At 36.9% G+C, this 27,050-nt stretch overlaps 2 protein-coding genes across 2 annotated transcripts; both read right to left on the bottom strand.

Moving 5' to 3' along the window:
* Nucleotides 1–1,342: 1,342 nt before the first annotated feature.
* On the bottom strand, nucleotides 1,343–12,910 carry dlgap5 (discs, large homolog-associated protein 5). Its single transcript, XM_079596240.1, has 20 exons — nucleotides 12,677–12,910; nucleotides 11,558–11,778; nucleotides 11,295–11,476; nucleotides 10,636–10,692; nucleotides 10,150–10,183; nucleotides 9,919–9,999; nucleotides 8,490–8,570; nucleotides 8,294–8,371; nucleotides 8,103–8,131; nucleotides 7,843–8,018; nucleotides 7,515–7,745; nucleotides 6,689–6,777; nucleotides 5,571–5,731; nucleotides 5,385–5,483; nucleotides 5,050–5,296; nucleotides 3,368–4,046; nucleotides 3,207–3,264; nucleotides 2,192–2,360; nucleotides 2,051–2,088; nucleotides 1,343–1,683 (listed from the first exon to the last, which is right to left on the bottom strand). Exons 2-20 carry the CDS (start codon nucleotides 11,775–11,777, stop codon nucleotides 1,579–1,581), a joined length of 2,814 nt encoding a protein of 937 aa, XP_079452366.1. The 5' UTR covers nucleotide 11,778; nucleotides 12,677–12,910; the 3' UTR covers nucleotides 1,343–1,578.
* A 1,486-nt stretch (nucleotides 12,911–14,396) lies between these two features.
* On the bottom strand, nucleotides 14,397–26,287 carry ccz1 (CCZ1 homolog, vacuolar protein trafficking and biogenesis associated). The gene is made up of 17 exons (XM_079596004.1): nucleotides 26,164–26,287; nucleotides 25,260–25,335; nucleotides 25,054–25,150; nucleotides 24,636–24,733; nucleotides 24,455–24,548; nucleotides 24,234–24,314; nucleotides 23,234–23,281; nucleotides 23,062–23,145; nucleotides 22,100–22,275; nucleotides 20,155–20,236; nucleotides 19,104–19,165; nucleotides 18,328–18,439; nucleotides 17,929–17,962; nucleotides 17,682–17,799; nucleotides 17,010–17,168; nucleotides 15,096–15,223; nucleotides 14,397–14,928 (listed from the first exon to the last, which is right to left on the bottom strand). Exons 2-17 carry the CDS (start codon nucleotides 25,271–25,273, stop codon nucleotides 14,873–14,875), a joined length of 1,443 nt encoding a protein of 480 aa, XP_079452130.1. The 5' UTR covers nucleotides 25,274–25,335; nucleotides 26,164–26,287; the 3' UTR covers nucleotides 14,397–14,872.
* Nucleotides 26,288–27,050: the final 763 nt, after the last annotated feature.

Here is a 27,050-nt window from a genome sequence, read left to right as displayed (position 1 = left end):
ACTCATGCCATATTGTTGGTAGGAGTATCAGCAGAGGTGGAAGTGGCACATATTGAGGATGTCACACAATCTGTAAAAGCTTAGGGAAGAGTGCGAGTTAGAGCTACCAAGGCAGGTTCCAGCCCACTTAAACAACTGGTGTTGTGTGAGTGCCGTGAGACTATTAACCCTGAGCTTGTTCCCACTGAACTGTTGTCTGCTGAAGGGGAAGAACCCTGGAAAGTTGTTGTATTTCAGAGGAGTGTACCTACATCTGGAGGTTTTGAAGAGAAGCTTGCCAGGTTTTTTGGTAGGAGAGGGAAAATCGTTAACTGATTTACAAGGCTTAGTGTCTCCTTCAGGTCCAAGTGCCAGTTCTCCAGAAGCTATCATACGTGCGGTGGGGGAGCTGTTAGAGAAAACAGGTAAACCGCCCAGACCTGAAGGAGACACTAAGCCTTGTAAATCAGTTAACGATTTTCCCTCTCCTACCAAAAAACCTGGCAAGCTTCTCTTCAAAACCTCCAGATGTAGGTACACTCCTCTGAAATACAACAACTTTCCAGGGTTCTTCCCCTTCAGCAGACAACAGTTCAGTGGGAACAAGCTCAGGGTTAATAGTCTCACGGCACTCGCACAACACCAGTTGTTTAAGTGGGCTGGAACCTGCCTTGGTAGCTCTAACTCGCACTCTTCCCCAAGCTTTTACAGATTGCGTGACATCCTCAATATGTGCCACTTCCACCTCTGCTGATACTCCTACCAACAATATGGCATGAGTTTTATCAATCAGAACCTCTTCACACCAATTAGTGAGTTCTGCTTGGAAATCACAAGAGCTAGACAAATCCATCTTGAATTACAAAACAGTCAACAAGTGGTAAACTAGTTCCCCGTACGGCCTTGATGATTTCGAGTGCCGGCCCTTTTAGGCTCTCTACTACCCTTCGTCTCTTCTCCCTTTCTGAGCACTCACACTCAGCAATCATCATTCGGGCTTGATCAATCCAGCCCTCCAATGTTTCCTCCCCTTGAGGAGTGGGCTTTGCGATCTCTTATCCAATAACAAAAGAAATGATCAAACATGCTTGTAAAAACCACATTTTCGAGCAAGTACATTTCAACCAAACAAAATAACAAAACTGAATTTTAAAGAAACAGTCAATATGTATTGAGATTTCTGAATTGCATTAAACATAACATATATAGTAAGTACTCTATTTACACTACATTAAATTGCTTAAATTCACCCAGGTTACAGATGTTAATCACTCGCCCCCTTCTCCCATGACCCTGTGACCTCTACCACGTCCGGCATTTCAAAACAGTCAGTCAGTCATCAGCAGGAATAAGAAAAATAAGTAAATTCACAGAACGGAAGTGTATTTTTTCCCTTCTGATTTTATTAACATTTAAAACAATTGACATTTGAGAGCCTTAATATTTTCTGGTGTCAAAACGGCATAGAAATAGTATTGCTGTATCTAAATACGCTCATTATAAAGTACAAAAAGTGAGTAGCAAATAAAAGTGTCAAAGGCATCTAATTTAATAAAGCAAAAAATTAAAACTATCCACATCCAAAGAGTGGGTGTGCTTTTATTTGTTTATGGGAGGTGTGAACACGATCAGGTCACGTTCACACATTGACGGTCTCACTCTCTCCTTCTGCTCTGGTGTGAAAAGCAACAGATTGTCTGACATCTGAAACACAACAAGGATATGGACAAATTAAAAATGAAAATGCTGACAACTCTAAGAAGGTGTGAAAGAGTAGTGGTTCCCACAGTCATGGAAAACCTGGAAACATAAAATGGTGGTTTCCAGGCTTGAAAAATAAAAAAATTAATTGATTTATTTTTAGGATTAAAGATTTTATTAATAAAAAATTAAGCGATGAACATTTCTGTAGTAATTGTTTTACTAGTTGCATATGTATCAAATATTTTATTGGATCAAAATTGCTGAATTGGATCCAAATTCTGAGTGAATTACCATGACTGGTAAACTGTGGGAACCCTATTAAAAGACAGAAGGAATGATAGTTAATAAAGGAAAGCTGTAAATCCACCTGACTGGTCCCGGGTGTGAACACCATTCTTGGAAGAGCTGAGACAGGAGTGCAAGAGAGAGAAGTGAGTGCCCACGTGCCCCCCAACAAACCGCATGTGAGCATTAAGAACATTATGTTGTGATATGAGGAACAAACTACCTGTAGGTGTTGCCAAGACATCAAGAGGACGCTCCTCTGCCAGAGTCACAGGACTCTCCATCTCAGCATCCTCCACCCCAAGGGAAAACCTCTCTGCTGCAAGACCCGGAGACATGCTGTCTCTCACTGTTGGCTGCAGGTAACGCTCAAAGTCCAAACTAGTAGCATCCTGGGAAAAATACATCAGAACATGATCCATAAACTCAAGAAAAGAAAAAAATCTCTGCTGACTAATAGTAGGATTCAGGGATGCAGAATAAAGGTTAGCTACACTATGTAACTTATTGACCTATGTTTAAAACGTTAGCCGATAGTGATAAGCTGATAAAATTGTTACAGCCAAAGCCAATAACCAATAAATAGCTGATATTAAAATTCTATACAATTTTTTCTAAACAAATTTAAAATCACTATAAATAATGTTGTGATGCCTAAATTCATTTGTAGCATTTAAAATGATTAAGTTCAGTACAGTATGAATTTATTTATTTATATATTATTATTATTGATGACAGCAAAGGTAATCAATATAAAATAGAGGAAGCTTGAACAATCAAATATCCAATATAAAAGGATACCGATTACATATATACAGTATATTAGGGGTGTGACGAGACGAGACACGAGATTGGGTTCACGAGAACGAGACGATATTTTTGCACAATTTTATAGAAATTCTCAATGACAAAATTCATGACTGGAAAAACAGTCTGCAGGTGCATTTCTAAATGTTTTAACTATCGTAATTATCTTGTCATTGAATGTAATTTCAGTTCTACTTTAGGAGTATGAATTATCAAATGCATTGAAAGACAACAATATACAAGCACTGTAAAAGGTTTTGCTACAAACTCAACTAACTGGCTTTTCTCCTGTATGATTTCACATGAGTCTCTTTAGACCTTACTGTCATTTACAAGCTTCCAAAACTTCTGATTGAGGATGTGCGTGACCCTCCTACTTTAATTTCCACAAATTGAAATAAAATTTATAGTTGGATTTGGTAGATAATCACCTCAGCATCTTGAATTCCAGTCATTTCAACATCTGTGTAAAGCTCTCTGGTTGGGGAGCTGTATGAACAGTGGAAAGAGTATAAAAGATTATTAATTATGTCATGTTTAGTGGCTCATATGTAACAAATTAGATGGCCTAATATAACAAAGCACAGCATACCTATTACAGGCTGAAATGACCTCATTACTGGGAGCTGCAGAAATGCTGAGATCTTTGGTTGGTGAGGAGGGCATCAGGACAGGGGAAGCAGGTGCTTCTGCTTCTGAGGAAGAGGTGTGAGATGAGCACTGGGTAAGAGTATCTAGACTGGCATCTGCTCCAGTTGGGGCAGGGAAACTCGCTTCAGAGACCATGTCCTCTTGTGGTTCCTCTTGGGAGGAAGGACTGAGCATAGATTCTGGAATGCATTCCTCAAGCTGAGGTTCTGAAGAATCCGCAAGGTGCTCGGACTGGATGGGAAAGTCTCGTGATTGGTCTACTGGACTGTTTTCTGCTGCATTACTGATCTCTGGTTGGGTGTGTGAGGTACAGGTGGAGCTTAAATCATGAAGTTGGCTGTTGAAGCAGGGCTCTGTGTCTGGCGAAACATGTGCTGTTTGGTTGTGGTCAGGGCTGATCTGAGGAGCTCTGGGAGACTGTGACAGGGGCTCAGCAGAACGTAGAGGTGTGGAAACAGGCAATACGTCGGGGTGATGGTTTCGAGGAGGTGTGGCAAGCACACAGGGTAGAGGGGAGGCACGAGAGACTGCATTAGATCTGCACTGCCTGCCTGGAGTGCTGAACTTAGAAGCACAGGGGGAAGAAACTGTACTGATTCGACATGATCGTCTGACAGCACCTGAAAAGAAGAAAATTATACAGATTCAAACACAAGGACAACATATAAAAAAGGAGTGTAGTTAAAAACTCACAAATAACAATTTCCAGATAGGAATATTTTAAGCATAAAAATGACTATGACTTTGCTAAATCTGGACAACAGTTTAATCCTGGAGTTTTAAGGCTAGAGGCAGTAATCAGGCATGTGATCCAAGACAGAAAATTGTTATTTTTTTCTCCCTTTGAATATTACTATATAACAAGTATTGTTTTATTACTTAAATTTTAAAAGAAATACTAAAGAAATATTAGTATTGTACTATAAAAAATATTTTAATTTTAAAAACTAAAGCACCTCTGTTGAAAACAGTGATGTTATCTTCCAGCTTAGTTCAGTTCTCATCCAATAGTTTCAAAAAGGTCCGATTTAGGGGTGGGGTGATATGACCAAAATCTTATATCACGATAGGAGTCATTTTAATTCACTATAACGATATTTATTACACGGCTCTGTGGAATACTTGATTCTGATTGGTCAATCGAATCCATCTGGTTTGGACTTGCCGCGCTGCAACTGCTCTCTCTGCCAAAGCTTTGCGTTTAAAGACCTAATAAAATATTTCAACTCAGACCAATATTTTGTGTCTAATTATTTACTTATTAGACTATGTGGCAAGTAGCCGTGTAATAAGCGGGATAATGAACATCCAGCCGGTTGTTTTATGAGAACAACCCCCGACATGGTGATGAGGGTCTTAATCAGCCTGAAGGGGGATATTCTGAGAACAACCGGCTGGATATACATGATCCCACTTATTATAAGTGATAATATGTACATTATCCCTTACATATAATTATGTTATTTTTGTTTTAAAAAAGGTTATGATATATAAAAAAATTGATAGCATTGAAATTCCATAATTCTTGCCACTTTTCAATATCACAAAAAAACAAAAACTATCCCAAGTAAAAAAATTAAAAAAAACTCATGCTTGCTAAAGACAAGTAAAGTTCAGTCTTACCTAATGGTTTCACTGGGCTTTCCACCTGGAAGAATCCTCCATGGAACACCACAGTCTGTGCAGGCAGTGTGGTGGCAGGGGCAGCAGGAACAGAATCTGCACCGTCCTGGATGTTGTCTGACGTCTCAGAAGCTTTCTGTTCAGCCTGCTTGGCTCTCATGGCAGCCTTCACAGCAGCCAGTCGACTCTTCACTGCAGCGCTGGCACCTCCACCTGCTCCGGCCTTCCCTCCTACGGCAGGAGGCTTCTGTAGCAGATAAGGACAGGATATGAGAATTACACACCACATTTGTAATGCAAGATTATTAAAAGATGGTGCTGATAATGTGGTTTACTTTGGCCACTTTTTTTCTGGTGACAGGCCTGACTTCCTCTTTCCAATCCCTTGCTTCTGCCTCTTTCAAGGAATCAAACTTCTTGTTAACATCTTCCACCTATTTAAAAAATAATAATAAAGCAAAACAACATTAAACAAGGGTTGGACGTTATTTGAGCATTTTTAAAAGGGAACATCAACCCACCTGAAAGTACACCATGTCCCAGAAGCCCTGCAAGTCAGTGCAGGTTGTTATTTTCTCTCCGCGCCCCAATTCGCAGTCATCCACCAGCCCGCTGAACTGGCCGAAGCGCTCTTTCATCAACAGTCTGGCCTGTCCCACAGCCGTGCGCATCCGCTCTTGCACTACACCGACAGGGAGAAATATACTTACTTCATATAACTGTATAGCTGTCTGGAGGAAACCTTGTATCTCTATATTTATTTTATTTTTTATATAAATCATTACAATTGGTCATCCTGTCTGTGGGTTTTGCAAATATCTAAATCAATGAAAAATATTTTAAAAAGAGCTTGTGACTAAACCTCGTATCTCCATTGGATCATTAAACTGTCAATAAAACCTCAACTTACTACACCTCTATAGTGAATGAAGTGGCGTACACATTTGGACCATCTGCTTGTTTGCAATGCAAGGTTAAGTAAAGAACTGGTTGTTTGAATAAATACAGCATTCTCTTCACTTAAGAATCACTACATTTATAAAGGCTAATGTTTTGTGTATTTGAGGAGCAGAGAAGAGGGTCTCAGTCTAGCATTTGTTGTGGAGTCATAGCCAATACTGTCTTAAATAGCCTCTGCATAGCACTTCATCTTTAACAACATGGGATTTTGGTCAAATAACAAAAATCTGAACGCCCATAGCTACAGTAAAGTTGATGAAAACGTAATATGATGCATTTACTTGCTCAGATGCGGCCGTTCTAATGACTGACAAAACACGCATGTCCAACAGGTGCTGGTCAAAAATCTTGTACCTCCATTTGAGCTTAATTTGGGTCAAATGTTAATAATATATGCAAGTGTCTGAACACATAAAAAGCCACATCAGCTTTGACAACACAGCGTTTAATTATTTTAGTGGGTTTTTTCCCTGAAAAGTAGCAGGAAAGTAGTATTTTTGGAGATATGAGGTTTCCATCCTACAGAGACGATAATAAACAAAATATGTTCTAATTAGTTGTGATTGTGTCATTTTAACTTTCAGTGTGTACAGAAAAATGTATCCTTGCTGGAAAGCTTGCATCAAACCTAGTTAGGATACTGTGTTAGACTTTGGAATTTAATTAAAAGTTGTCTTACTCTCCTCCGGGATAGAGGGATCATCAAATCGTGACTCCCACAGCTTAGAAAATCCAGTCAAACGCTCGGTCTCACTGGCCATCACTGACCTATTGAAACAATGAAACAACATACACTAAAATTTAGCATTAAATATTTTGAATCATTATCATACACTATTCATTCGTTGGCCGATACGCATTCAAACGGCCATAGACTAAACACGTAATCAGCATGTACATGCCGTCACCATTTTTACAGATTCACATTTTTGAAGGCAGGAGATAGTAGGGCTGTAAACGATTAATCGGATCCAAAATAAAAGTTAGTTTTTACATAATATATGTGTGTGTATTGTGTATAATTATTTTTGTATATATAAATACACACACATACATGTATATATTTAAGGAAAATGTTTTATTTATATATAAAATAGTTATATTTATATATAATATAAATTATATAAACATATATATGCAGTATATAAATGCAAATATTTCTCAAATATATACAAAATAATTATACACAATACACCCACATATATTTGTAAACACAAACTTTTATTTTGGATGCAATTAATCACGATTAATCGTTTACAGCCCTAGGAGATAGCGGTATCCTTTTCAAAAACTTGCACTTTGAAATCCATTTTAAAGTTTGCGTTCTCAGGCTGTCAAAACAAGTTTTATGTTTTCAGTTAAAAACAGTGTTGTGTAAACGGCCCCTAAAATTAATAACGGAAATGGTTCCATGGTTGCAGAAAGCGGTGTATAAATGGAGACATTACTAAAACACTACAAAATACCAACGAGTCCGGTCTATTAATGGTAGAGATCTGCCTCACCTGAAATAGGCAACATCATGCTGAGGCTCCAAGGGGGCCAAAGGAGCTGCAGAGGTGGACGGCTGAGGGGAGGATGGGACAGGAGGGGGAGAGGACACTGAGGGAGTGGTGGTGGGAAGATCTGGTGAAAGGGTTGACAGAGAGGGTGGAGGGGATGAGAGTGAAGGAAAAAGGTCAACAGGTTTTGGGGGAGAAGGGAAGGTGGGCTCCATGCTGGCTTCAGAAAGAGAGCTATAAAAGAGAAATATGTTTTATTTTAGACCAGCTTATATGATAAAGCTTAGTGGCATCACACATTCAGTGTATTAGAATCAAATTCAAAAGGTACCTTGGGGAGAGGAAGGCACTGGCTGAATGTGGAGAGAGGGGCGCAGGCTCAAAGGAACTCAGACCAACAGGAGGCTGGAACACGAATCCCTGAGGAGCAAATGAGGGGGGAGCAGCTTTGGGTTCCTCTTCCTCAGGAACCAGAGAATTAACTGCCTTGTCCTTTTTCTCAGCAGGCTAAAAATATCCAAGCATGAAATATAATTCTCAATTTTCTGAAAATTTCAAAACCAAAAAGATAGATATGAAAGATCAACTCACCTTATTTTCAATATTTGTCTTCGTGTTGCCTGTGTAAGATTATGAGATCTACTTATTAATGGCACGTATACAGAGATCCTGTAGTTCTGGACTTATGCAACATTACTTACATCTGAGCAACACTGTGGCAATATAAATCAATATACAATATCAGAAAACATGCCAGTAGAAATTAACTGTAGGCTCATTACCTTGTATGGCTTTCACTCTGCCAGAAGAGGGCGCTGCAGGACATTTAACAGTTGATCTCATTTTCATAGCCCTTGAATCTAAATCACACAGACAAAGTGGCTTAAGTTACACACGTAACAACTAGAGCATAATAAAGGTCACAGAGAAAAAGCTTTCGGAAAAGCCAAATATTTAAAATGTTAAAATAAAACTGACCAACAGCCACTGGTTTAACCACAGCTGCCGGTGTTGTTTTAGCAGCTGATCGTGTGGTTGGAGCTCTCACAGATGGTTCAACTGTAAAAGAAACTAGAATGTACATTTCCTGAAGAAAATGTGAAGTGGTGCTTGCAGTGGCAAAACTCGCCAGTCGGTTGCTAGAGTGTGGAACATGATTGCATACGAGCCAAGCAATGATACATTTAATTGATAAAAACGACATTAAAGACTATAATGTGAAAATACAACAAAAAAAAAGTAATCAAAGAATTTCCACAAAAATATTAAGCAGCAAAACTGTTAAAGCAGTTTTTTGAGCACCAAATCATTTAAATATTAAAAATAGAAAGTTGTTTTTAATTGTAATAACATTTCAAAATATAACTGTTTTTATTGTATTTATGTATAAACAGCCTGGGTGAGCATTAGACTTAAAACATTTTATTTATTTTTTTATCTTTTTGACCCTCAAACTTTTGAGCAGTAGTGTACATATGAAAATGAGGATTAATTCACCTCAAAAATGAAAATTTCCTGATAATTCACTCACCCCAATGCCATCCAAGATGTTCATGTCTTTCTTTCTTCAATGGAAAAGAAATGAATTTTTTTGAGGAGAACATTTCAGGACTTTTCTCCACACAATGGACTTGAAAAAAACAACCAAATTGTTGCAAATCAATGCAGTTTCAAAAGGCTTTGAAGTGCTTCAAAGGGCTCTACACGATCCCAGCTGAGGAATAGGGTCTTATCTAGCGAAACGATCGGTCATTTTCTAAAGTATATATACACTTTTTAACCACAAATGCCCATCTTGTACCATCTCTGGATGCGCTACGCATTACGTCATCACGTTGGAAAGGTCACACATTTTTTTTTATTAATAATAAATTAAAACAAAGATGTTGGACGATTTTGGAAGAGAAAATTAGATAAATTTTTCGCCCTTTCCTACCTTTTTGAACCGCAGTACACAGACAAATAACTTAGACAGATGACGTGACCCGTGACCTTTCCAACGTGATTACATAATGCCTGGCGCATCGCAGACCAGCACAAGACGAACAATTGTGGTTAAAAAGTATATACATTTTATTTTATTTTTTAAATTATGATCGTTTCGCTAGATAAGACCCTACTCCTCAGCTAGGATCGTGCAGAGCCCTTTGAAGCACTTAAAAGCCCTTTGAAACTGCATTAATTTGGACTTCAACAATTTGGTTGCAGTTTAAGTCCATTGTGTGGAGAAAAGTCCTGAAATGTTTTCCTCAAAAAAAAAGTATTTCTTTTCCACTGAAGAAAGAAAGACATGAACATCTTGGATGGCATTGGGGTGAGTAAATTATCAGGAAATTTTCATTTTGAGGTGAACTAATCCTTTAACATACTCAACTACACGTTCCTAAATTTAAGTGAGTGGTTTTACCTGTAGCTGCTCTGGTTTTTGTGGTAGGAATAGCTTTGCAGTTGTTCTTGGTTGGAGCTCTGGTGGTCGATACTGTCTCAACTGTACAAACACAGATTCTTTAATAAAAGCATGAAGGCATCACAGTTCACTTCAAGACAAACAGTGGTGAAACCATTTCAGTTTGATCAAATTGAATGATTAGCATAATGGTAATATGAAAACCAGAGAAGTTAACCAAGCAGGACAAACCTTTCTTTGGAAGAGTATGTCTTTCAACTGCAGGCTGTAATAACAACAACAGAAGTACATCATTTTTTTTTTTAAATGACGTGATATCAAACTGTGACTACCAAAATCCAAAGGTAAAAGTTACTGTACTTGCAATTACAGATTTATTTAAACAAAGGCAAGAGAACAAAACTACCGTTCAAAAATGTGAGGTCGGTAGGTTTTTGATTTCTTATGCTTACCATGGCTGCAATTATTTCATCAAAAATAGAGTTAAAACACTAATATTGTGAAATATTACAATTTATTCTATTTTAATAAATTTTTTAATATAATTTATTACTGTAATTTTAAGCAAATTTTTCAGCAATCATTACTCCAGTCTTCAGTTTGCAGCAAGACTATTTGTTTGTTGACCAATGGCAGATAGGGGGAATGTTGGGGTAATTTTTTTTTGAAAACTCACATTATTTTGTCATTTAATTTTGAGATTACACGCTTACATACCTTTTGATTCTGCATCATTGAGCGGGTCACTCGTGTGGACTGGTTAGTTTCCGCGTTCTGTCATGAATCATGATGAGAAATGAGATGGGAAATGAATGGTACGTTCAAGTCCCTCAGGGAAGTTTGTATTAACGAGTTGATAATTCGTGTTTATGGTGTCATGATGTTTGTTCAAATCACTTTCGTCGGAGCAAGATTGTGGAGTAGCTTCTCTTAATTAACTACACAAAAATACAGCAAGGCTTTTAAACTTTACTTCTAGAAAGTGAAGAACAAAAAATGCATCAGGTGTGTAACTTTAACGTTATTTAATATTATTTTATAACGTTTTTATATGAAGCCACTGTAAACGTTATTACAATGCTATTATATTTTGTGCAGTTAATTCATTATTTTGGTGTAATTAAAAAAGCTTGACAATGTCATTGCTAAATATTGAGGGATTCCGTCACGTTTCTCACTGACTCCCACAACTCGTAAAGATCAGGGCTTAAAGAAAATCCAGAGCTCCCCACTCGCATTTACACCTTTGTGGTGGCGTTCACTTCATGTGCAATCAACTCGTAAATACCATCTTTTCGACATGACTTGAACGCACTATAAACACTCTTCATTATAGTCTGAGACTGACTTTTCTAACTGATATTCCCATCACTCACCTTGCCTCTGCCTGGTGCAGCAGTGTTGGAAGGCAGATACCCGAGCGGCTGTGGCTTATACAGGCTGACCTTAAACACGCCTTTCTTTTCTTTCTCCCGCTTTTCCTTCTCTTTCTGCAACATCTTGTTTTCTTTGTAGCGAGAGAGCATCTTCTTCCTCTCCTCAGCAGCAGCATTTGCATCTGTTAAGAACAATTGTAACTGCTTCAAAACAAGGCCATGCCGACACAAAATCAAACAATAAAACGAACTATGATGTTAACCATTAGCTGTCTTTGTTTTGGCTGCTTTGTCTTGGGTGGCCATGATGCTGGATGCATCCATTGAGAGCTCGATCTCCGGCAGCTGGTCGAGGTGCCTGCGCAGATTTTGGATCTTCTCTCGGTTCTCTTTCTGAGATTGAGACCGACGTCTGGACATCTTAAGCCGGATCATAGACACACTGCTGTCCCGCTTGTACAGGTGAGCGAAGCGGGAGTCCATCCTACAAGAGTTTTCACAACAGGAACAGTCAATTACCTAAAGCAGTGGTTCTCTATTGGCGGGTTGTGAGTGACCCAAACCTTGTTTGCAGTGGCCGGTTGCATAAACCGCCTAGACCAGTCTTACAAGTTAGTAATCTAATTTTTTTCCTTTAAAACTGGCTATAACTTTAAGCAAGTTACTTAACAGGCGTATTGTCTAATTTGACAAACTGCTAGTAAAGTTAGCTAAGTTAGTTGGTTAGACTTAACATACTAGTGACTGTGTTTATAATGGTCTAAACTGGTCTCAGGTCTGTTTTTAGAGCAAATGCATTAAAGTAAATAATACAGTATAAACATAATTTTTGCTTAATAGTTAGTAAAGCTTAAGAATAAATAGACATCAAATTTTACAAGTGAGATTAAACGCTTTCATATATTTGTTGTTGACATCAAAGGCAGCGTTTCTAATCAAACTATTTAATAACTTATTTTTTGCTGATCTGGTATCAAAAACACTGATTATATCAACGTAACATTTAGTGTTTGTATATATATTTCATTTATTTGATTCTGACTTAATGTCATTTTCATTCTCAGAGTCATTTCATTCTCCTGTCACAATGTTTTGGGTAAAAACAAAACAAACACAACCAAATAGTCAAGCAAATAAATGTTAATTTCTTGTAGGCAAGATGTCATTTGCAAAAAGCAAATTCCGAACCAAATCTTTATATTCACATTTATAATATAAAATTCAAATATTATATTTCCGGACGCAACGCAGCAACAACACGATCAGTTTTGCTCACTAATAATGTTAATGTTATACAAACCGCATGTTTGGAAGTCGTACGCAATGACAAACTAAGTTTAATTGTAGACTCTCTGACAGAAATAATAGGAGTTATTTCTTACCTTTATATTAGGGTGGGTTTACGTGAGTCAATAACGTTTTATCCGGAGACTAAATAATTCGCAATATATATTCAGTAAACAAACGTTTAACTGTCCTAAGCGTACAAGGCGTAAGATGGCGGGCAGGCCCAGGTTTGAAACTGAAATACAGCTCTTCTGATTGGCTGCTCCCCAACACAGAAAACTCCGTTGATTTGTCAAATTTAGATGACGAGTATTGCGCCTCCCATTCGCAAAACCTGACAACTGATGAGACAACTTTACTCTTTTTTTTTTTTTTTACAGTCTATGGTTTACTTTACATACACGCAGAATCTGCAAAATGTTAATTCAATTGAATTATGAAAAATGAATTAAAGTAATAACATCATGTACAGAGTGACTCCAAGTTTATATGCACCCAGACAGTATATAAATACATGCACCAATTTTAAATTGTGTTAAAAAAATAAGAGGGATCATACGAAATGCATGTTATTTTTTATTTATTAATGTTCTGAATAACATACTTTACTTAAAAGGTGTTTACATATAGTCCACAACACACACAAAAAGCTGAATTTATAAAAAATGACCCCATTCAAAAGTGTACATACCCCTGATTCTTATTACTGTGTGGCTACCTGGATGATTGTTCTTGAGTCCTTTATTTGTCCTGAGCACCCCCCGGCTTTTAATGCATCCTCTTTCCTTCTGGAGCATCAGTGAATGTTTTTACCTTTTGTAATAGTTGAGTTTGAGTCCCTCAATTGTCCTCAGTGTGAAAAGATGGATCTCAAAATCATACAGTCACAGCTGGAAAGGGTTAAAATATGCAAAAGATGCTGGAAAACTCAAGGATTTGCAGGAGTTTTCTGAAGAATGTTGGGCAGTTTAACTGCTCAGTCAGGTCAAACAAGGGACTCAAGAACAGCTATCACAAACGAAAAAATCATGGATCATCCAGGTAATGACACATATTAATAAGAATCAAGGGTATGAAAAGGGTAAAAAAAAAAATTAAATCCAGCTCTTTTTTTGTGTGTCTTGTGGACTGCAAACATATATGTAAAATATCCTATTCAAGACAGTACTAAATAAAAAGTAACATGCTTTTTGTATGATGCCTCTTATTTTGTCAAAATAATAAAAAAAATTAAGGTGCATGCAAACGTGAGCACGACTGTTATGATGGAGTCACTCTGTACATTATGTCATTACTTTAATTCATCAGCTGTCTAGGACATTTTAAAGGTGATTTTCTTTTGGCACTACTACAGACGATTAATCCATTACATTCCTAAAAAAAAAAAAAAAAAAAAAAAAAAATCACAGGTTACATGTTGCTCTGTCCGTTATTATTTTGAATGATTGTATTCAGAAAGGTAAGCCTCTTGCTGAGGACAAAAGTCAAGGTGGATCACCCTTGACCAGATGTCTGGATATAATCATACACTCTAGCGGTTTGTATGATGCAATTAGCTCATAATTCTTCCCAAGCCATGTAAGGTTAATAATTTTGTATCATATAACATTCCCTTTGCAGGCTATCAACTTCTAAATTTTAAAACTACTGGTTGTGACACTAAATTATAAGTATGCAAATTATTATAAACCAGGACTGTTACCACTTTAAAGGCTACACGAAAGCTGAACTAATAAATGAATAGAGAGAAAATCTGGACCAGATACATTTCATACGACCCTTGTCTAAATCAGCATGAGGCAGGAAGTATATTTAAACAAGAAAAGCAACCATTTAATTAAATTGTAAATTTATTTTTAAGTAATAGGTGTTAAACCATGATGCTGATGACATTTAAAACAAGAGAAAAAATATATCTTGACAAATTCACATTCTGAATTCCATCAGTGCGTATTTCACCCTCTAATTGTATCTGTAAGTGATAAAACAAATCTGAACAATGGGAATGAAACAAAAGATAGGATAGCTGATGGATACTTAAACATGACAATATGTACATACAAACAAATGAAAAGAGGTAATTACAGTAAAATTCAGATTTTATAATTAATTACAAGCAACCACATTTATGTATAGATTAAATAAAAATCTAAAAAATTGCATGATGTGAAAAATCTTTTTTTCTTTTCTTTTTTTACAATGCAATTATTGCATTACACTGATGCTGTCAGTAAAACCTGAACAGTTGACAGTTTTAGTGTAGTGAAGTAGTCCATGCCCATCATATCTCTTCAGTCCAAGAAAAAAATATTATTGAATTGTGTTGCACACAGCCTTTTCACTTCCTCTGTAACACAAATAGAAGCTTGGTGAGAGTTACGGTCAAAAGAAAGGTTCTCAACACACTAACTTTTAAATAAACTTAAAAAACTGTGATTAAATGTTAACTAGTAGATTTTAAACAATCTCACGCCATTATACCACTTCATTGTTTGGTGAATAGAATTAGCATACCATTCACTTCAATGAGGTTGGCATTCTTCTGGTTCAAAATGACATACAACTCCCTCTGATCAGACTTCTTTCCAACAACCCAGTAATCAGTCATCGCTTTAACAATGATTTCCTCGTCCTCATCCACCCTACAAAACAAGCACAGACACTGGGTTACATTCACTAACCGTGCATACGCACACATTTGTGATATGAACATTTTCAAAAACAAATTAATCAATACTTTTGTACTAAAATTAGATTTGTGCTGAAACCACACATATGCAAAAATCACATACTTTTGGTGGCCTTATAAATGTGTTAAAATACAAAAATCTTGAAGAGTACTGTGTGTACAAATAATGATGTACTGTCATCATTTACTCACCCTCGTCAGTCCGAACTCTTTAAAAAAAGACTTTGGTTAATCAATTTTAATGAATCCCCACTGAAGGTCCAGGTAACATAGACCACAAAGATCATAAAGGCATCGTAAAACAAATCCATATAATTTGTATACATTTCATGCTTTATGCAAATTAGCACCCTCAGGCACACGGTTGCTCATTTAGATTACCCCAAATTCATTAACATTACAACAGTGGTTCTAAAACTGGGAAGCGTGGCAAGGCTACGGACCACATCCGGTATGCGATGAATCCACATGTATCAGATGTGGTCCGGATCTGGGTGGACACTATGTTGCTGTCAGGGATAGTGTACAGTCAGCAGATTGTTATGTAAAAGAAACCTCTTCAGGGTGAAACAAGATCCCGCTGCATAATTATCCCACTTATTATCCGGATACTTGCCACATAAGTACATTGTTGAACACAAAATATTAATTAGACATTTTATTACCTCAAGATGAATAGCAGTACCCGCTTGAGCGGTCTGTTATAGGTGGTAGTTGTGTGATAACAGACCACTAGATGGCGCGATCAAAGAATCAGGGAGATGTGTATAAATATAAAAGAATGATGCACGGATGGTTATGCACAAAGCATTGACAAGTTTGTGAAAGGACTGCTAGTGCCAGAAAAACGTAAAGCAGGTAATGAATCTACTTCACATTCACAAATACCAAAACAACGTGTCTAGAAGTAGAAGCAATCCATTATAATCAGTGATGCTTTCTACTGGATGAAGCACGACACTACAAACCCCAGACAGTACTTTTTCTGGCATGCCCATCGCTCTGACACGAAGGACAAATTGATTTGCAACGTTCGCTTTGTCACTTCCAGTAGACAGCCTCAAGCTGTTGCGGCGCAGTGCGGCAGTCGCGTCCGGTGCAGTGAAAAGACAATCGCGTAGTGTGTATTATCAAATCTGAGATAAACGCTGATGCGTTGCAGATGCCAGTGAGACATTTAGTCCTGCAGTGTAAAATGTGTTTTGACTTGAGATGACATTGGCGGCGATGACCTAATGCAAATGAGAGAGCAAGATACAGGGCGAGGGAAAGTTCAGGAGGAGTCATAGACCTGCAACAGAACATCAGTAAGCATGACTTCTGAAAGCAACCATTCTCTCCTTCATATTCTTCTCATATTAGTGCACAGACAACTTGGATTGCAAGCGTTTTGCAGGCTATCATTTTAACAGGAAGAACTCCTGTCTCACACGTGATCTTAAGTTATTTCCTGTAACACTTCTCGCGTGTTTGGTTGTGAAACATAGACCAGACTGAGTTGTCGCGATTTTTCCTATTGAAATGTTGTGAAAAGCGCGACCCCCCCTGTCGCCGATCCGTCGTGTAATATACAACAGCACCTAAATGTAAGGTGTCAGTCGTGTAGTGTGAAGAACAGCGATCCGATGACGTGCAGTGTGTACACAGCATTATTCCTTAATACCTTTAAAAAAATGCAATTCAAACATACAATGACCTCAATACACATACCTTTTAAATAAATCAATAGCACTGCTTACCGTGCAAAATCGCAGTTGATGTCTCCAAGGATTTTCATGAGGTCCGGATGGACAGAGGTGAGGGACACACTGGCCGTCTTGCGCATGTGGATGGTGCTTTTCTCAGCCAAGTTCATGTGGTTGAAGTAGATGAATTTAAACTGAGGTTCCTTCTCTGGCCTACAACAAAAATTGAGAGAATTACTGTCGCTGAGCTACCGTATTCCCTTCTAGTGGAGCATGCATGGAAGAATAAAAGCAGTTATGTGTCCTTAAAGTGTGATAAGTGGCATGTAAGTTGATAGGAGGGATTGTACCACACAAAACAATACTGCATGCCACGCAGGGCTCAGGTAAGATAAGGACACACTGTTTAGATATGATTAATGGATAAGCTCCGGTAACTGCTACTGGAAGAGAGATGATACAGTGGAATGCATGCGAGTGAAAGCCTTGTCTATATTTCTGAATGGTTACCTGGGTCAAAGGATGACCCAGTCATTTAAGATTGATGCATGTGCAAGCAGTGAAGCAGGACTCATTTGAAAGAGTTGCAGTGACAGCTCAACATACATATCAATAGTTTAAAAGAGCTGCAAGACATATTTTAAAACCACATATAAAATGTCTCCACTACCTGACAGATGTCACTGAAAAAGGTGAGTGTGTGTGGAGCTCTGGAGTAGTACTGACCCTGATATCCTCCGGTTGACATTGTACTGCTCACATATGTCAGACGCCAGTAGGGTGAGATGGGGACCAACCATGCTGTCTAGTTGCTCACAAAACTCACGACTCAAATCCACCGCCGCTATGGGCACAGAGGAAAGCAGAGTTTGAGAGAACAGTTAACATTTGCCTGATTTCCTGATAATATGAAAAGTCTTAACTAACAAAACAAGCACAAAAATGAGGTAAAATAGCTTAAAAAGACACTTACAATTTACCATGAAGCATACAGCTGCACTCATTGCCTAGATAAGAAATAACATTCATGTAAAACGTGAACTTGCTTTTTTCATTAAAGATTTTTCATTAAAGAACAGTGCATTTCCCTCTATCAAACAAAAATATTGACAATTGAACACTTACTGGTCAGATTCTCACAGAAAACTCATGACATTTGAGTCAATTTTGTTATATTTCAACTTTACAAACATCACCTTTAATGAGAATGAGCAATTGAACAAATAGGCAAATGTTGTATCTCTCTTATTAATTCAGTGTTTGTGTCCGTTTGCCCAGGCGTTATATACAAATTAATATCAACAACAATAATAACATACAATAATAATAATATTTATTATTACTTTACATTTAAGTTAAGTGTTTCTCTCACCTTGTAGACTATCAAATGTAGCTCCTCGTAACTGTCCTCTGTGTTCACAAATATCCTAGGAAATCTGAATTTTGCATCTGGATCTTTAAGATTTGCTGGTCCAGTTAAAAATCTGTTGTCATAACATAACATAAGATGTCAGTATAGCTCTGAACTTTTCACTTGTAATACAAATATTCACATGATCTCTTAAGAAGCCCACAATCCACAAATATCTCTTTGAAATGATGAATAATCTGTGATTGTCTCCAAGGCCTCTGAATACGTGCCAAGTCACATCTCTCAGTCCTTCAGTTTTCTACCAGCTATCTACCAGTTTTCTACTCAGTCCTGCTAACTTCCAGGGGGTGGGACTGGGACTCATGAGCCACAGCAGACCCTCTAGTCTAAAGAGTGCGCACTCATTACACACTATAGACACAACAACAATGAAACTAAGAAAATTATTCATCAGTCACTCCTTGACCGATCTCAGGAGAATAATCTATAAATCTTTTTGCTATCAGTCGAACACGACCTCATTGTGCAATCATCCACTCGTCGAACAATCAGATGGGCTTTTGTTAAGTCTGTTGGGCTCATTGTTTTCTCTTTGCCACCAAAGCAATTAAATTACCCTTGTGCAATCTGATATGTGGCAGTGTTGGTTGATCTGTGTTGTCTTAGCTCTGCGCTTGGCTGCTTGTGTCCCCAAAGCATGGAGCCCAAGCACAGGCAGAAGGCCAAGAGCCTGCTGTTCCAGCCCTGAACTCAGGAGGAAATATTTGGATACTTGCCTCCCATAGTGCAACAGATTCCCAGCCACCTCTGGCCTGAGTGGAGAGTCTCTTCCAGCAAGCTGCCGAATGTTTGCAAACACACACACAGATCATTCATTAACAGCTGCAGACAGCATGTGACTTTGGAGCGCATTCCAAAAATCGTACAGGGAATGATTACTACATGACTTGTATCCCACTATATATATATATATATATATATATATATATTGCTAATAGCTAATTTATATATATAATTAGCTATTAGCAAAATAATTTCATACATAATGTTAGTAGCTGTACAACACTGTTTACATACAGTAAGGCACAAAATGTTATACTAAGAGACCAGAAACATCACAAGCTGGATTTGCTGTAATAATCAAATGTTCAATTTAAATATACAATTAATTTAAAAAAAATCACTACTGTTCAAAAGTTTGGGGACAGGTAAAAAAAAAAAAAAAAAAATCAAATTTTATTCAGCAGGGACATATTAAATTGAACAAAAGTTACAATAAAGGCATATTATATTGTTACAAAAGATTTCAATTTCATCATCCTTTTCATCAATAATCCTGTTTCTTGAGCACCAAATCAGCAAATAAAGAGTGACTTCTGAAGGATCATGTGATAACAGGAATTAATTACATTTTAAAATATATTTGAATAGAAAATTCTATTAATATAAAATGAATTCATATTGCAATAATATTTGACAGCATTACAGTTTAAATAAATGAAGGCTTGGTGAGCATAACAGACTTCTCTCAAGGATAAAAGAAGTTGAGCCTAAACTTTTGAACAGTAGTGTACAACAATTCACACATTATATTTGCGAATACAATTACTTGATAAAAAGACAGAAAAGGGATTAAAATGCTTTAAAAGTTATTATATTAAGAATGTAATGGGGTCGATTTAGTTTTAACACACTGAAATGTACAGTATAAACAATTTTAGACTTGTAGTGTAAAAAGGGAAACTGATTTTAATGGCCTTTGTATCAGAGCTTATTTGTCTAGGGCTTACAAATGTTTGACGTACTGATGCTCAATCTATGTCTCACCTCAGGTTCAGTATGCCGCGGGAACAGTGAGGTCGTCAGGTATTTGTAAAGAATGCGCATGTCCTCCTGCTCTAGACCACTCCTACAAAATACAGCACAGAACATAAGACTAAAACTCAGACAAACATGCTCATTCAAACTTAAGAAATAATGTTAATTCTGTTTAAATTACTTGTCATGTGTCTTCGAAGACTTAGTAGCTGGTAATATGTTCTCAATGAGACACTTTCATTTAAACTGACAACCAACAAACATAATAAGGCAAACAACATTTAACAGGCATAAAGAAAGGGCACTTCTGTGAAAGCAGATTTTAAAAATAAGATATGAAAGTCATGATGTGAATTTAACAAAGAGGATTAAAAGTCATATTTTAAGTCTATCTGGATCCCTGTGCCAGACAGTTTGTGATTAAGAAGCTTTGGCTGTCCCTGCCAGACTTCATGTCCTCTATGGCACTCAGTTATTTAAGGTAAACCCTCATTCATGTCACGCATTTGCAGTAGGAGTGATGTTTATAAAGGTTTCAGGGGAAATTCTTTTGAAATCTTAATTCAACATCAGTTATTCATTTCAACCTGTAATTAAATTATTATTTTTTAAATGTAAAGGTGTAGTCCACCTAAATGTCTCAAATGTGTGATTTGAATATGGACATATTCAAACATGGCTCTTTTTGTCATTTTTAGAGCTTAAAGGAACACTCCGACTTTTTGGGACTTTAGCCAATTCACCTTATCCCCCAGAGTTAGATAAGTCAACACACACCTTTTTCATCTCCGTGCGTGCTTTAAGTCTGTTTGACGCACCCACCGCTAGCCTAGCTTAGCACAAAGACTGGATGTAAATGGTTGCAGCTAGCATACTAATCCAAATAAGTGACAAAATAACGCAAACATTTTCCTATTTACATGTTGTGATTTGTATAGTCACAGAGTGTACAAAAAACAAAGTCACATGAGACACAGACATATTTAACCATATAAATACTGGGAACTGAGCACTGCTGCTTGGGCGGAGTGATAACCGCAGCACCTGAGACACGCTCTGAACGAACTCTCTGCTCCTCACCACGGTGCGTCTCAGGTGCTGCGGTTATCACTCCGCCCAAGCAGCAGTGCTTCGCCTTCAGAGAATATAGTTCCCAGTATTTATATGGTTAAATATGTCTGTGTCTCATGTGACTGTTTTTTGTACACTCTGTGACTATACAAATCACAACATGTAAATAGGAAAATGTTTGCGTTATTTTGTCACTTATTTGGATTACTATGCTAGCTGCAACCATTTACATCCAGTCTTTGTGCTAAGCTAGGCTAGCGGTGGGTGCGTCAAACAGACTTATAGCACGCATGGAGATGAAAAAGGTATGTGTGGACTTATCTAACTCTGGGGGATAAGGTGAATAGGCTAAAGTCCCAAAAAGTCGGAGTGTTCCTTTAACAGCCCCTTATCATGATTCACGTTCAGTTTATGGAAAAGAGCGGAGTGAACATATCCTCTTTTGTATTCCACAGAAGAAATAAAGTCATACAGGTTTGGAATGACATAAGAGTGATTAAAAGATTTCCGAAGTTTCATTTGTGGGTGAAATATCCCTTTAAAGTGAGCCTATTATGCTATTTCAAAGTTTCCTAATTTTGCTTTGGAGGTCTCCTACAACATGTTTACATGCATCCAACATCAAAAAACACTTGAATCTTCTTCAAAATATACATAGTACATCACCTAATTTCTCAAAGAAATGAAAAGGGTTCATTCGAAGATTCTGTCTCTCTTAACCACTCCTTTCTGAGAGCCTACTCTACTCTGATTGGTCAGACAGCCCAGTCTGTTGTGATTGGTCTACTGGTTAAAGATCTTTCAAACATTTTAAGGTAATATTTGAAAAAGCATTATAGGGGCACTTAGAAAACAACTGTGAAGTGTATAGATTGACATTCACCAGATCAGCTGATCGTTGTAGAGGAAGGCCGTGTATTTGATCAGACTCAGGCTCTCTTCTACTCTATTGACAAAAGATTGGATCTTCAGGTAGGTCATCTTGTCCAGAGGGAAAAAGCTGATTCCCCCAAACACATCCAGCAAGTCACATGACTGGAGATGAAGCGTCTGCAGATACTAAGACAAAGACAACCACAACTTAATTACTTTGTAATATATAATTCCAGAATCACCAGATAAAAGAAAAAAGAATACAGTATAGATAAGTACAGAACAGTATCAGTGCAGATTCTGCTTCTCAAGAAATCCCAGAAGATACCGTACAACAACACTATGACCGAAAACATGGATGAAATTACCAAAGTGTCCCTGATAAGGCTGAGGTAATGTAATTTGACAACATGACGTGCTGAGATGCAGCCCCGGTGTGACTTTGCACAGCAGTCAGTGACATTTAACCTAAGGCACAAATTGCACTTTCACTGAGAGCTTCAGGACACTGGGAGGGGTGACGCGGAGGGTTTCCCTTGACCGAAGCTGAATTATTTAGACAGGTGAGTAAGCACGATGCCCTCAGCAAGGAAATCTGAACCGAAGAACCAATAAGACAAACATGGACAAATGAGATCGTTGGGCCTCCTGTTCATATATATTATATGCCTCACATTGTCTATATGCAAATATATGTTGAATCTGACACCAGAAATCTTTGCTTTTCTGCAGGAATAAAAAAAAAAATCAAAAGTCAAATGATCAGTGATGTCCTTGAGAAGTCTGGCAAACAAGCTCACATGGCAGGACAAAAGCACGACTATAAGAAACTAGAGAGAAAAATATTCAAAATTTAAAATTGATGGTTGTCCCTTTTAAGACATAGATATGCATGCACAACACAGACCAAATACACCATCTAACTTTTATCTGATTGAAGGATTGAGTTCTCTTAATTAATACTTTATTTACCCTGTAAAAGAACTTTTCAAGCTTTTGGGTCAGCAGTTCCACTCCACCAGCCTCAAATGCCCTGCTGAATGTGCCGTTGAAGAGCTGAAGATAAACAATAACTGTTAGAAACATCAGCTGTTTACTTTAAGGAGAAAGCAATATAAATAATAATAGATTAAACAGTGTTTACCTTATACATGCTGTAGCACTGTTGTAATACAGACCCATAAACTGAATCCTAGAAAACAAAGAGGGGGAAAGTTCAGTCTACACTACAACAAAGTCTGTAATAACAACCTAAAGTTAAAGGTAGGGTAGGTAGGATTTATATAAAAACTTTTTACCAAATTTGATTAAACTTTCTATATATATCAATGCATAATTAAAATGTAAGTACTCTGATAAAAAGAGTATAAAAATCGAGTGACTCTAGACCGTTTAATCTTCATTAAACACAGCTCATTATTTCCATTCGGGACGAATCACAGGATTGGCTTGCGCGACTGTCACTCGACGTCGCCATGACTACCGCCGTTATTACTGGCTCTGCCCACGTGCGCGCAGTCGCGCACCCGTTTTTAGGTGGGAGTGAATGGAATTAATGAGCTGTGTTTAATGAAGATTAAACGGTCTAGAGTCACTCGATTTTTATACTCTTTTTATCAGAGTACTTACATTTTAATTATGCATTGGTATATAAAGACAGTTTAAACAAATTTGAATAAAAGTTTTTTTTAGACAATTCTGACCTACCCTACCTTTAAGAGTTAGTAAGATTGTTTAAATGTTTTTAAAATAAATCTCATCAATGCTGTATTTATTTGATTAATAATACAGTAAAACTTTGACAGTAATTTATATTTATGTGATTGCTAAGCTAAATTTTCAGCAGCCACTCTTTCTATTATGCTTATATGATGCTCAAGAATCATATCAGATATCAGATGCATCTTTTGTTCAGGTTTTTTTTTTTTGGATTACCGGTAATAGAAAAATCAAACAGCATTTGCAATAGAATTATTTTTTTTTACAATGTAGAGTTCTTTACTGTCACTTTTGATCAGCTTTAACCTTGCTGAATATTAATCGTATTAATAAAAAAAATCTTATTGATCCCAGCCTAAACATTAATCTTTTTCTGTATCAAGGGTGTACATATTTTTTTATAGAGATAGATACATATTACTTACAATAATCTCTTCCTCTTGGTATTCAACAGTGGGTGGTTTGCCGTCTTTGTTGGGTTTTTCAACCATTGGATTCCGTACAATCTTGACAGAGGAATTCAAAAGGTGCTTAATACATACTTCAGTTGCACTGTTAGGCTAGTTTGATTTTATTCAAAGTCTTCTTTTGTTTGGCTTTTAAATAGAAACTAAATCTCTACAAAACATCACTGATAGATGTGTACCATGACCATCCAGAAATTTTCCTCAGGCTCATGGAAAAACTGTCTGTTCTTCTGAGTGTGGAGGGATTTGGCTGGTTTGGTTGGACAGAAGGTTCTGTAAATAACAAAATCTCTGTCAATCACATTTGATAAAACAAAAGTTGTTCACCACTCTTCATGCCATCATTAATAAAGTGCTAACCTTGTGAACTGAACGATGGCCTCACAGAGTCCAACATTCCGAATCTTTTCGTTTTTCTCTATTTCAATGGGGTGGTAAAACAAGATTTTCTTTTCCTCCTACAAAGCACAATAACAGCTCTATAAACATATGATTATCATATAATAACCAAAACATGACTTCAACCTGCATTTGTTTACTTTTTTAGATTACTACCAAGCCCAAATGCATTTTGTAAATATTTCAAAAATGTTCTGTGGTCAATTAAAAAAAAAATTGTGTGTGTAATGGATTTAAACATTTGTGTGTTACACTGAGCGGAGAACATTACACTTTTACGCTTTCTGTGGCCTCAGATTCCATGTCAGCCTAAATATAAAGAATAAAACAACACTATGCAAAACAGTTATGCAAAAACAATATTGTTTAGACTAGTTACCTCCCCCTCACGTGGTCCAAACTTAGGGTTATAGATGAAAAAACTGAGCAAAGATGGTGTGTACTGTTTCTCTTGCATTCCAGATGCCATTCTTGGGCTTATGAGATGATGATGTATGGCAGGAATAGAAAGCAGATAATTAACACACAATGTAACACACCATCTAAAACAATTTATATTTAGACTCTAATAATTGATGAAAATACCTGATCATCAGCATTAGTGTGGTCTGAGTCTACGGTTCCCTCTTTTTTCATTGACTTTGGAGTGCATGCCTTTGACCTGTAAACAAAATAAACTTTATTGAGACGGTCATCCACATCTCCAAAGGAAGATAATAATATATATGGACTTTATGTCCATACACTTCATGTAATATTTTTTAGACATTTACCATGTTATTATTTACATGTAACTTGGAGCTTTTGGGCCAGAATTACATTTAATTTAATTGTTTAAACTATGTAGCTTAATTATCTAGTTTAAGATTATTGAGAAAAGCTAATAAAATTAACTGCCTTTTTTTTCCTTCTACTTCTAAAATTAAATGCTGCTGACAAGTTAGTTAGTTGCTTCTTAGACTAGTGAACACGATAAACAGACAATTACACATATAACCAATACTGTTAGGAACATGAATTTCATTAATGAGACAAAAAATAAATAAATAAATAAATCAGGAACCAAAAGCGTCTCACTTTCCATGGAGTGACGATGATCAGACAAATTAGCCTATTACTTACAATAATATATTTAGATCATGTTACTCTGTACATGTACCTCGGACCAAAGTTGAATTTAATTTACTTGTTTTGAATTGTGTAATTTACTTAGTTTAAGATTGTTTGAAAAGCGAACAGCCTTTTGCTTTTTTACTTTTCAAATAAACTGCTACTGACAAGGACGTTATTTGCTAGGAACACGAATTTCATAACGGAGGCAAACAAACAAAAAAAGAAACCAAAAGCATCTCATTTTCCTTGAAGAGAGTGACGGTGGTCATACAAATTAGCCCATTACTTACAAGCTAACCGGTTAGCTGCATCATTAATCCGACTGTTTCAAAAGCGACAACTATCTCAAAGGGTGTTCAGTCAATTAATGCTTACCTTTTACAGCATGACAACTGACACAAAGTGTTTAATTTGCTATCTCATTGGGGAAAACAAAGCTGAGATCAATGCAAAAGATGTACTTCCTGCTCTTGACAGTCGCATGTGTGTTACAGTTGGATCCACTCGGGTAGATTACATCCGCTGTACAAACGTAGTTCCGTCTAGCTATTAGTCCTGTCCTGTGACTCAGTATTTACACCATTAAAACGTTTTAAATAGTGTATACCTACTTATGAAAAGTATTTAATAATAAGTATAAAAAGTATAAATAATTTAGACTCACATATGATGGAGACTCTAGTAATCCCATAGTCCTGTCATAAGCATGTTCCTATTTGTTCAGTCACTCATAAAAAAATTCAGGAAAGCATTGATTATCTTATAATCTCACAGAAATATTTTGTGCGCCCTATGTTTCAGTTTGCTTGAAAGTGCCCTGATGTCACTTTACAGTTTTTTTATGATTGCTTAATTAAACAGGATTTTATAAACAAGGGTCATTTTGTCACACCTCTAGGCCACACAATTCTAACATCCACAAACACAAGTAGCCGAACACCTCAAATATTTTGCGAAACGAAACACTTCATTTAAAACTTTGCAATAATTTAACAAAACTCAATTTTGACACCGTATGGCACACACATGGTTTATACAATCGGATTCCACTTACATACAGCTGTTAAACACTTTTCAACTTTTCTAATTCATCTATTAATATATTTTTAGAGATATTTTTAGAGTTGTAAGGCTGGAAGCTTATGCTGCTATTTTGAACCAATAATTGGAACAAAAAGCAGTTGAAGGATGACATGCATAATTCAGTTATTTATCTGACTTTAATATAATAAATCTGACTCCATTAAAGTTGTTGTATTTCTT

This window comes from Phoxinus phoxinus (genome assembly GCF_949152265.1).
Source record: "Phoxinus phoxinus genome assembly, chromosome: 21".
In the NCBI taxonomy this organism is placed as follows: domain Eukaryota; kingdom Metazoa; phylum Chordata; class Actinopteri; order Cypriniformes; family Leuciscidae; genus Phoxinus; species Phoxinus phoxinus.
This window is presented reverse-complemented; position numbering and strand designations above follow the sequence as displayed.

Bases quoted from the DNA above. Each gene is read 5' to 3' on its own strand.
- ccz1 (XM_079596004.1), bottom strand. The intron at 24,315-24,454 runs GTACACATCTAT...TCCTCTGTCAAG, and splicing joins AAAATTTCTGGATGGTCATG to ATTGTACGGAATCCAATGGT. The intron at 17,963-18,327 runs GTGAGAGAAACA...TTTCTTATCTAG, and splicing joins TACATTTGATAGTCTACAAG to GCAATGAGTGCAGCTGTATG.
- dlgap5 (XM_079596240.1), bottom strand. From the start codon at position 11,777: ATGGACTCCCGCTTCGCTCACCTGTACAAGCGGGACAGCAGTGTGTCT. The intron at 10,693-11,294 runs GTGAGTGATGGG...GATTCATGACAG, and splicing joins CTGCACCAGGCAGAGGCAAG to AACGCGGAAACTAACCAGTC. The intron at 7,746-7,842 runs GTACCTTTTGAA...TCTCTTTTATAG, and splicing joins AGTGCCTTCCTCTCCCCAAG to CTCTCTTTCTGAAGCCAGCA.